Source organism: Anopheles nili, chromosome 3 (assembly GCF_943737925.1).
Source record: "Anopheles nili chromosome 3, idAnoNiliSN_F5_01, whole genome shotgun sequence".
Lineage (NCBI taxonomy): Eukaryota > Metazoa > Arthropoda > Insecta > Diptera > Culicidae > Anopheles > Anopheles nili.
This window is the reverse complement of record NC_071292.1, coordinates 3,607,430-3,618,843: the sequence shown is the minus strand read 5'-3', so window position 1 is coordinate 3,618,843 and position 11,414 is coordinate 3,607,430. Positions and strand designations below refer to the sequence as shown.

Genomic DNA, 11,414 nt, shown 5'->3' with positions numbered 1-11,414 from the left:
TCAGTTGCCCGCACCGGTTGCCAGAAGGCTGGCACTGGCTGGGCTCGTCAACACGTAGACGACGGCCTCGTAGGTCGCCATCATGATGGCTGTGTTCGGGATCTGGCGAACCAGCTGTGTTCCGAGACCGCTGGAATATGAAGAAAACGAACAACAATGCAATGCATTTAGTTAGGTACTGTCTGAAAAGTCACTTGTCAACCGCAATCAATCCCAACCACCTACCGGTAAAGGCCGGCTTTGCCTTCCTCTTTCCAGACGGTCAGCATCGTCTGCCAGAAGTTGCGATACTTGTTGCCCTCCTCGCGCAGTCGCGTTCGGGCGACCTCGTGCGGGTATGCCACCACCGATGCGATCGTCTTGGACGTGGCACCGGCCGCCATAAACTCGAGGAAATCGCGCGAAGTTTTTCCACCCTCATCGCCAGCTGCCGGGGATGTCTGACGTAGCTCGAGCTGTATCGGTAGGAGCGAAACAAGCAGATACGAGCGCGATTAGTCCGGTTCAATGTTCTGGTCACGCGCAACCAACGCTTTTCTGCGGCAACAATATGTTGCTTCTTGCCTCCAAGGTGCACTTTTCGAAACTCTTGCTCACTGCACGAACCGGACACAGAGAAAGCCATGTCCGGCAAGATAATATTGCTACGTGTTGATGTGTGAGCGGTGTCAGTATAAAATGATGGTTAATGGGCAACAGTTTCGAATGCAATGCCTCGGTTCAGAATGGATGGTAACGTTAGAAATGGAAGATAGTAGTCGATTAACGGAGTAGGAATTAATAAAGTAAATGTTAAGAGTAACTTGTTTCTTTTTTCGCATGAGATTGCGTCTCAACACGAGGTACACGGAGACTTAAACAATCAGACAGACACTGGCACGCTATCGAGTGTGACGATGAATGGCGGTTCTGAAATGGTACGAAACGATTACGTGCGCCCTTTACGTGGCTAAGGGTGGATGAAGAATTTTGCATTTTTGTTTGCTGTTTGGGTGTAGCGAGCTGCAGCTTTCGAGTCGGGGCCGTTAGAACGTTGAAAGAAAACCAGATCGTCTTTATGAAGCCTGCTATGTGCTTCATATCACGGCAAATTTTTCCCAATGAGACACCGATACGGATTCTATCATTTAATTTTATGCGTTGCGCATTACTATTTTCCAGGTTTTCTTAAACGATCCAACAGCGCCGATCGAACGACTGAGCACTACACCCATAACACACGATACCTTGGCCCAGGGGATTGGACACAAGTCTGAAGGAAGCCAGAGCACGCGCGCTGGTGGCGTTGTTCTTCGTTGCTTTTCCTCGCATTTTCCTCATTCTCTTTCAGTTTTCCCCTTCTCTCATCCCCTCTCTCTATTTATCACTCTCTGTCTCATGGCGCGAGAGACGCGCTCTTGCGTCTTTGTCTTGGGTGTGGGTCTCCGCAGCTTCACGTACGAACGAAAAGCATTCGACCTACAAAACTATGACTGAGTGTGTATAGGAGGAAATTTGTTGGCTGAAACAATTTACCGGACATCTCGCTTACGAACTGTGAGTCAGCCGCCATCATTTTCTTCTCGACTCTCGGCCTTGACAGTGGGGTGGTTTTCTCTGTTCTCGGTATGGCTATGGCTTCGTCATTTCCAATATTATTTTTTCACACACACTCTCTCTCTTTCTCTAGAGTTGCCATCCTGAAGAACCAGAAATCATCCGCACTTGCATGCCATGATCTAGGGATCGAGCGAGCGCTACTACGTTTTTTTTATTCGCCGGAATCAGCAGGCATGCATCATGAAACCACGCAAATAATGACATGAACAACACACACACACGAAGATGGGCAACGCCACAGGATGAGCGAGTGGACAATGCAAAGCACCCCGACTGAGGACTGAAGTGGAAAGAGAAGTGGCATTTGATGCGATTAGGGAGCTGCCGGGCTGGCCGCTTCGATACATACCAGTTTCTTCTTCAGAGCCTCGTAGATGACGAAGTGGATCACCGTCTCCGAGATGCCGACGTAGCTGGCCGTGATGCCTTTGTAGAAACCCCGGACACCCTGCGATTCGTAGATGCGCCGGACGCACTCACCCACTGACATCCGGCCATTGGCGTTGCTGTCTAGCTGCATGCGTGTCTTGATGAACCATATCGGATTAGTGGCCGTGGACGATACGAACCCGGCGCAGGATGCGCTCAGGATGTGCACCAACGGAGAGTTGGCCGGAATTATGCTGTGAGCAAGGAAGAGCAAACCGAACAGCGCTATTATGACCAACGAGCGAATTTTACGCAACATACAATCAATGAGCGAAGCCAAAAAAAAAGACGTACCCGACAGTGTTGAGGGCATTCTTTGTCTTCGAGTACGCGCAGAAGTAGATTGCACGGGATGGTGCAACACCTACGATGTTGGGTCCGAGGCCCTTGAAGAGCGCCCGTGAGCCTTCGGTTTGGACGATGTGCTTCAGGCATTGCCAGATGCTGATCGACTGCACCGAAGTCGACAGGCCGCACTGCGGAATGGCCAGGATCTGGAAGCAAACAAAACAAGCGAGTTAGCCAACATGTTCCAACTAAACATCCATAAAAAAATTCGCCGCATGTCGTAAATGTTTTGTTGATTGCAGTTTATCTGCGTAGTTTTCGCTCTTGCCCTCATTAAGAACGACAAACAAGTTACATGTATTTCTGGCTAGCCAATTTTAGTATTTCAACAACATTACTGACCTCACAGAGAGTTACAAGATGCTGTTTAATGGGAAGTTTGTCATGACGAATCGGTGTTTTTCTTTTCATCAACTACTAGGGGAAATTATCTAGAACGAGGTGCCTGGACAAGCTTCATAGCGAGCTGCTCTGCTGTCAATACCAGCGCGAGCGTTTGCGACATCAAAAGGCAGTTGATAAGAACGGAAAGGAGCTCATCATTGCATGACCCATTCGCCCCGCATACTCCCGCGTTTGCCCAACTAGAACGATTCGCAACCGGCGCAAGCTGGAGTAATCCGGATTTTTCTCTGGCAACACGCAACGTCCAACACCGGACCGTAAGCCGGTTTGATAACCGACCGAGATCCCGGCTCGTGCACGGTTAAAAGGTTACATACTCCTATCGGAAAACCGTTTCACACATTCTACGAGCAGGGCTCGAAACCGGACTGGTAAACAAGCTCACTCTGGTTTCGAGTGTGCCCTTCGGGAGCAGCTAGTGCATCACAATCGGTCCCGCTGTCGGAGCCCAGGAAGATTATGCAACTATATCGGTGATAGACGGCGGCCACCGAGCGTAACCGCTCCGTGCCACATTAGAAATGATTCGCTTCCAAAGTTCAGCCTGAACCGGAATCGTGCAATCGACAGGAATCGGTTTGAAGCGGTTTTCAAATCCTACAAGCTTCCAGGCCCATTCATACAGCGCGGTAGACCGGCTTACATGCCGCTTTCAAACCTACCGAAGGACGACGTCGAGTCAGGATCGAGCTAGCGCATACTCGGGCCTGATGGCGGTTCGTGTTGTGGTGCCGATCGGATGCTGAAACCGCGTTGTTAATGGCGGACACGTGGCGCACGTGGTGATGATGATCGGTCAGTTTCCCTCCATCGGCGACGAGCGCATGTCTAGTGGAAGCCGCTGCATGGATGAACGACGACGAGGAGCTTTGCAGACGCGTTTTTACCACTTCCAACGGGCATGTCACTACAGCGCCAGCAGTACCAGCGATACTGAAAGGAGCAAAAAAGGAGAAAATGTTGTCATTTCAATTACGAACAAAATAACCAATATGCTAAATCTAATTATTCTGTTGCAATAGATTTCATAAAACTTGCAATGGCATCTTTACTGGATTAAACTAGATTTTTACCAGCAGTTTATTTTCTGTGCAATCATCAAACAAACACGATTCGATTGTAACAAGCATGTTGTGCCTGGTTGACGCATCACACCTAAAATCTAATCAGCCCTTGGCACCACCAGAGCCATGGGAGGTACTTAATTACGCTCTCCGCTAGTTCGGGGTGACCAACCAGCCAAGGAACGCAAAAAAATCATCATTTACGTAGAGCGAAATGCACAAACACCCGGTCACTATCAGTCCGGTTTAGATTTGATTTCCCTGCCTTGAAGGTAGCCGTCAGCGTGCGCCACCGATCAATCAATCAACCCGAGTAATCTGCATTTGAATTGAGCTCGTCTTCTACCACACTGCGCCAAACGACGGACCAGTTCCCACCAGCGAGATAGAATCACATCGCAAGAACGAACATCCTACGCCAATCGTGCTTATTGTAACTCGAATCGATCCGGAGCTGATCGAGTGATCGATACGATCCTGATCGCCTATTCACGTCAACAACTTGCACGGTGTATGAAAGTCTTACAAATGTGTCCCGATTTGTCCTTGCTTCGATGCCGGAACCGGATCGGATGGGATCGAGCACCGGATCCGGCTGCCCTTTTTTTGCAATCAACAATCCGTCAAATCACAACCGTCTCACGATCAGCCGGGATGGGCTCAACAGAGCGTGATCCGTGGTTTCTACAATAAACAAACAAACAAGCGCGCGCTCATTTGCAACAGGCGAAAGGCATTTTCCAAACGATGAGGACCGATTCTAATTCCGTTTCGTTCAAAGCGAAAACGGATTAGCTAAAAATAACCCCTAGCGACATTATTTTGAGCTGCATATAATTATCACTCTCCCATTGCTTATTTCGCGTCCAAAACATCATTAGAACATGCCACTTTGCACTTTACTTGCTCTTTCACAAGCGCCCATGTTTTGTTCTTCGTCGCGAAAGACCACCTCATGGAAACGGAACGTGACAAATTGCTCGCTAAGGTACATGGTTTCTTAAACCTCTCTGGGCCTTATGTAGTTTAACGCACTGAGGGCAGATGTGAACGTGCAGCCCCCGTAGAAGAACCACGAAGTGTTTTTTTTTTCTATAATGTTGCAATGGCATTTCAAAATCGTATCAAAATTAGCCTCCACCAGCTTCATCTTTAGTCTCGCCGGAAGCTTCGGTTACACGACCTTTTGGCAGGAAACCGATAAGAGAATACAATTATCTCGTCGCTCCCCTGGAGGCAGCATTTAACAGGGCTTGTTTGGCTTCATCATTCATCAATCAGGGTGCTTTTAAGATTATACCTTTCACACACTGTTACTGTCGCCAATGGCGGAACGATAAGCGACGGGTGTAAGACACAGCGTACCTGTCAATTGATTAAAATATAGAAGAAATATTCTTCCTCACTTTCCATCAAAGAATAAGAAGTCGAAGAGCTGAAAAACGCTCTCGCAAGTTGCACATAAAACGGCTTACACCTTACGTGCCCACAAACATGTGAGAAAAGCGTGATCGGCGCACACGATTAGAAAAAGGAAATATGCACAGCCGACAAAAAATAGTCTACCCTCGCCACGGTCCGCTCTGACACTTTCAACATCCTACTAATCCTTCGCCACCTCACTTTCCACCAACCAGCCCATCTCTCGCGCTAACAGACGGTTCGTAAAATAGACCAAATAACCCGTACTGTGGTATTTTTAATTCTTCTCTCCTGAGGAGTAGGTTCGAGCTACTCGCGCCACATGGTGGTGCACATAAAAGAGTGCCAACAAAACCGCGACCATGTCTCGCTAGGTGCTAGAAGAATATACCGATCGCATCAAAAGCAAAAGCGATTCCCTTCGATTGAAATGGCGAAAGAGCGTTACCCACGGATGCGTCCTTGTTGTGCGTGTTTCTTAATTTATATTATAATTTTATTTTCATTTTGTAAAAAGAGATTCGAAAGTACGCATACACGCATGACTATTGTTGTCATCGACCTTTAAAACAAGACGTGCTGCTGAAGCATTGTTTAGTAGGATCAAATGACAGAGTTTATTTTTTTTTGATCGTACCGAGGATCAGATGATTCATGCATGTGGTAGGCGCGGAGAGAAAACATCATTTTTAGTCCTCAGGCGCCAGTACATCAGGCCAGGAATTTGTGGCCATTATTTTCACGAATCGGCGAGGTCCAAAGGTCAAAATGCATACCAATGTCTTAAGGTACACACATACAACGAGGTTCGCAATGATTGTTTTAAGACTGTTTCGCACACAACTTCGCTCAATCGGAAAATAAGTATGGCGGAATGATATGGTTGTGGCCTGATTGTCACACAGTGATTGTCAGAGCAGCGACCAGCGCAATCTTATCTTATCATGCAATAAAATGTAAAATCTAAATGTTAAGCAATATACAGTCCACATGCGTGTCTCTGCTTCGCCAGCTTCAAATGCCTGCAACAAAACGATACAAATCTACCGAAGTGAAGTCTCTTGGCTATCTAACCAACTTTGCAGGACGACTGTAGAAAAAAAGCCAATGTTGAAAGGTATAAATTTTACCATACAGACTACGAAAACTTCTTCGCATTAATAACGACCCAGAGACGGCACGAATATCGATCAAATACATGGAGACAACCTCAAACGAATGTTTGAGAAGGTCATGGATGTTGATTTATTCACGTGTCCTGAGTGGTAATTGGGCAATGTCACGGAATCCCTAAGAACGAATGTGAACTTCCGAAGACAAGTCATTAAAGTCTGAATAGTTTGATCAATATATTTGCTTCCAGTAGATGTTCTTTCTTGGAACAGCTGTACGTCCCTTTGGATAACTTTTAGAATCGTCAACTCCCAGCTCACAACCCGACCTCAGCAACTACACTAGATCCTCGTGTATCTATGTGTTGGCATGAAGTCGTCAATTTTCTTTACAAGCAGATTGATTAGCGAACAATAATCGACTAATCGGTAGCTTTAGGCATGAATTTTCGCGACCAAAAACACCGGTAAAATGGTTCGGCTAAAAATACGACAACTTCCTATCACAACCGGCTGCCGAGACACTAACCAGTTTCGTGAACTCCAAATTCCAGATTCTACTAATGTTGGTTCCGCGATTTCAACAACGCAAACTGATTTCGCAAACAAAAGCCACAAGGTGGTGCGTTGGCATTTGTGCACAAATTAGCAACTTACATTATTCGTTAATCAGAGAGTCGTCGTATGTTCTTCCTCGATGTCAGGTGTGCCTATTGACACGTATATTATAAGTACACGGCAGATAATTGTCGTTGACCTGCCACATCAAACAAGTGCACACGCGCGAATGGCGCAGTTAAGGCTCGCGAGGTGCACTTTTCACGCGAGAGGCTGGCGCCCTCTAGTACACTCAAGACCGGATCGTCTGCCTTCGTCGAGCAATTATCACTCGATCGATTATGACCTAAATCAATATCGTCAGGCTTACTTTTACGGAGCCTTCATGACAGGCGGCGCCTGTCTGTGCATCAGGGCGCGTTGCACAAGAAAGCGGTCGGTAAAAAAATCATCATTGCTCAAGGATTACAAGAAAAAACCCATTCCAATGGGGACCGTCTTAACAGATTAACATTAGCCTGATTGGCCATGACTAAGCAGTCGTTTCGAGCGTATCTGAAGCGCAAATGTAAAACAAATCCTATTCTTAGCGAGTGACTTATCGCACGGAGTTGTAGCAACTTTCTACTAAGTACTACAAGACCGTGGATGGACTTGGTGTGTCGGACTCTCGTGCGGTGAGCTAGTAATCTGTGAAATCCACATCGAACCCACGTACCGGTTCGTACTGGACATTTCGATGCGCACACTCAAGACACGAGGAAAAATCACCCGCTTATCAGGCCGACCAGGTCATTTGTCCGACCTGTACACGAAACCGACAATGATTATGAAGAGTATGCCCTGCTGTCAAAGTAAGAAACGAGACGAAAAGAAAAGAATTCCTGCTTCAGTTATTTCAGTTTTTTTTTCCAAAATAAAAGTATCTAGGCGACTGATCAGATCGTCCAACAGGGGTCCGTCTTCGTATTCCAGCCGAATTGGACGAATCGGAGCATCGTCGTCTTGACTTGCCCTTTTTCAACCGCAGTCGTTCGAACCAATCGCCGGCGACGGTTTAATCTTGAACGACTGGAAACAGTAAACAATAATGTTCAGAACAGAACCATCAGCTTAATCTGGCTGGACACACGTTCGCGTTCGGTGGATCAGGCGATGGGCCGTGTATTTTTGGAATAAGAAAGCACTCGCTCCACCACTCCGTCGGACGTCATTCGGGACAGATTCTGCCAAGTCGGGACCTATTTGCTATTTATTTATTTCGGAGCCATTTACTTTGTTTGCCCATTCAGCCCAGCGGCAGCACAAACAAACGGTGATCTGAATGATTCCCCGACTCGTTCGAGCATCTCGGCATGCTGCTGCATTATCACCGTTCTTAGGAACGTTATCAGCCATAAGAAAAAAATAGCAGCACCAAATGACTTGCTTCGCTTCAGTAGAGACACTCAGAAGACATGCGGAAACGTGATTTTGGAACCGGTTTCAGGTGGTTTAACGCTAGCTGCGCTGCAAGTTTCGAAATTTGGAGGATGGTCTACGTTTGCGCGAGCAGAAAAGGCTTTGCCGCGTAGTGGCAGACGTCCGGAGAATGGTGAGAGATTTTAAACTGCATTTCAAGCCGCAACAGCAGCTTCACGATGCAACGGATCGCGTCGTTGTGTTCCGTTCATTTCCGCGAGTATGCAGCCCTGTGTCCTGAAGGTGATCAAGCTACGATCGCCATCATGGACAACGGAACAACAAGTAATATGAACGACGCACCATGCACGCTGTAAAATCAAATTTACCCAAACCGAAAACGATCCGAACAACAACAACAGTTCCCCGCACGTTGGCCCTTTTCCTGCGTTTTCCCTCACCAGCGCGACCGATGAAAAACAGCCCTTCGGTGTGGTGAACTTAACTTTATTTGCTTTAATCGAGTGAAACGACCTATCGCGAAGGGGGAGAGACTTCAGAGATCGGTGGGGCGCTGTGGATAGGCCAGGCTATTTTTAGCTCACATGCATATGGACATATCTCGTGGCCACGCGGTCCGTGTGCGTTGTTCGTACACTTCGTACAGGGCCATTCCATCGTCCGCCGTTGACTGAAAACATGGCGTCGAAAGTCTCTCTTCTCTGTCTCTCGAACTCTCCTTATCGCGGCTGGTGGTTGGTTTCATAACGTGGATCTCTGAGTCGTGCGAAGGAATTTAGCGAAGTAGTAGAGCTAGTTTGGCGTAACGATCGTGCAGCGCGACGAGTTGAATAGAATTACAATCAGTCTCGAGACACTAGTCACCCGCTTGACAATGTACTTGTGTTGTGTGCTTTGCACGAGACTTTTTGCCTCAACCTGCACCAAGGACCACGGTTGAGCAGGGCAAACGACTGAAAATATAATCTTGTACTGTTTCAAAGATTCTCACATACTGATTTACTGTTGTGTGCCAAAGACAAAGCTGTTGTAATGATTTCAAACATCTTCTTTGTAGGAATATAACCGTCTTGACCGTAATTAATCAAAGTCGTGATAAGATATCGAGTAAGCGAAGAGAGAAAAACACACTCACACACGAAATCATCGCGTTTCCGTCGACTGTTTGACAAGGTTATACGTGATTATATGCTTGCGAAAATCCTAAAACATGGCCTGACTGCCAAACGAGAAGGTATTAAACGATAACATCACCTGGGGCAGCGAAAATTTGGTCGCATAGGAATGCAATATCGATTTCCAATATTTCTGCACAATGCCAAATAGCAAACCAATCCACTTTACATTGGATGTTGCAGCTGCAATATCTGTTTTGAATATCGATCAATACGAATGTGAACGAACATGCCGGCCGGCCCTTTCTTCCAGGGATGCAGTTTTAGGGCGGGTGTTTTACGTATCAAGTTCAAGGTCGAAGACCGAATTGCGTCTCAAATAATCGCAATCACGCTTCGTCCCTTTACGTTGTGCTTTGGATCTCCGTCTCTCTGTCTTTCCTTCTCGGTTTCTCTTTTCACTCATAGTTTATCTCGCTTTTGCAGGCAGCCTACCGTAAATAATGCCTGTTTGTTTACGGCCACCGTCGTAACGCTTCATCGCAATTGAAAATGAAACGACGCAGCGAGGCCAACGGAACTTCGGCCATAATGCACCTAGTCATATTTCGGGCAACTAGCATGCATGCAATTGTTAGGCAGGTGAGCCTAAAAATAGCACCCCACGATGCACGAGCCATGCTGAAACACGATCCAAAGCGTTACCGGGTGCGTTACGCTGGCGCCGTCAAGCGAGACAAGGAAGGATGAGCCACGCTGGAGCCAGAGCAGCCCTCTTTGTCGCGCGTACAGATGAACGCGCATCGCTGGAGAACGAGAGCGAATTATTGCGTCGCAACCAAAAACACGGATACCGGTTCTATTGCCAGCTCAAAAACCTGCTCGAAGAAACACCATCCGACTCGACCGGGAGCAGTTCGGTTTCACAAGGCGCGAGCCCTTCGTTTTCGAAACATTCCGTTTTGGGCTCTGAAGGCGCTTCGTGCGTGCGTACGTGCCGATTGGCTCGTACGCACCAGAGCTATCCTACCCTAAACAGTCAACCATCGGCGGAGTGCAAACCAAGCAAATAACGGAGAAAATCTACTTACCCTCCGGCGAATAAGTGAATGAAGGATTCCCGGTCACGCTGTGACATAATTTCTCAGCACTGTACTGTTGTTTGATGATTTTTTTCTGGGCAAACTGGCCTCGTGAAATAAATTCCACCCTTAGTTACAGTTTATTCTGGTCTGTTTCCTCGTTTATTCACTCCCACAAAACCACAAGCACACAGCAGCTTTCCTTCTTACTCCTGTCCGACGTGCGGTCTCTGGTCTCAGCTGCTTTCCTCACTCTCGCGAAGAAATGAAACCAATCATTTGTGTTTCTAGCAACTTTCACTGGCCTAACACCCGATAGTCTGATTAGCAGATGATAACGTTTCTCGCGCCTCGGCTAGGCTCGCCTGTCGGCGAAAACGCCGTGCCACACACCGTCGATACGACCGGTGGTGATGTAATCGGGGAACAGAACGCGAGCTATAGTGATCTTTCTTTGTGACCCAAGCCGAGAAAGCGAACGAATTTCGCGAATCGCACAAAACTCGAAGGCAATTGAGGGGAAGATTTGAAGGATAAAATGAAAACAATAATAAAACACTCCGCCCCTTTCACTTTACGATTCAATGATATCGTCCTTTACGCACGAGCACACGTCGACACACGGCGACACAATTTTTTACTTGTCTTTCACACGCTATCGCGAGAGCACAAGGCAGGCAATAACAGTAACTTTTAGATGCACATAAACGACACGACAATTCAAGCAATTTGGTTTTTCTCTGTCTTTACGACTATAAGTTCCAATCTTGAGTTAAAGATAGTCAAATTTATTGTTCACGATGAAGAGCTGCTTCTTTGCACGTCCGAACGGTTCGAGGGTTGTTGACAATGTGTGCG

At 47.1% G+C, this 11,414-nt stretch overlaps 1 protein-coding gene across 1 annotated transcript; it reads right to left on the bottom strand.

Annotated features, from left to right (window-relative positions):
• LOC128727774 (mitochondrial carrier protein Rim2) lies at positions 1–10,714 on the bottom strand. The gene is made up of 6 exons (XM_053821716.1): positions 10,566–10,714; positions 3,444–3,714; positions 2,323–2,522; positions 1,949–2,222; positions 226–449; positions 1–130 (listed from the first exon to the last, which is right to left on the bottom strand). Exons 1-6 carry the CDS (start codon positions 10,610–10,612, stop codon positions 1–3), a joined length of 1,146 nt encoding a protein of 381 aa, XP_053677691.1. The 5' UTR covers positions 10,613–10,714.
• Positions 10,715–11,414: the final 700 nt, after the last annotated feature.

Excerpts from the sequence above, each read along its gene's own strand:
- LOC128727774 (XM_053821716.1), bottom strand. The coding sequence starts at position 10,612 with ATGTCACAGCGTGACCGGGAATCCTTCATTCACTTATTCGCCGGAGG. Across the intron at positions 2,523-3,443 it reads TGACTCGACGTCGTCCTTCG|ATCCTGGCCATTCCGCAGTG; the intron begins GTAGGTTTGAAA and ends GTTTGCTTCCAG. Across the intron at positions 450-1,948 it reads AGGCTCTGAAGAAGAAACTG|CTACGTCAGACATCCCCGGC; the intron begins GTATGTATCGAA and ends ATACAGCTCGAG.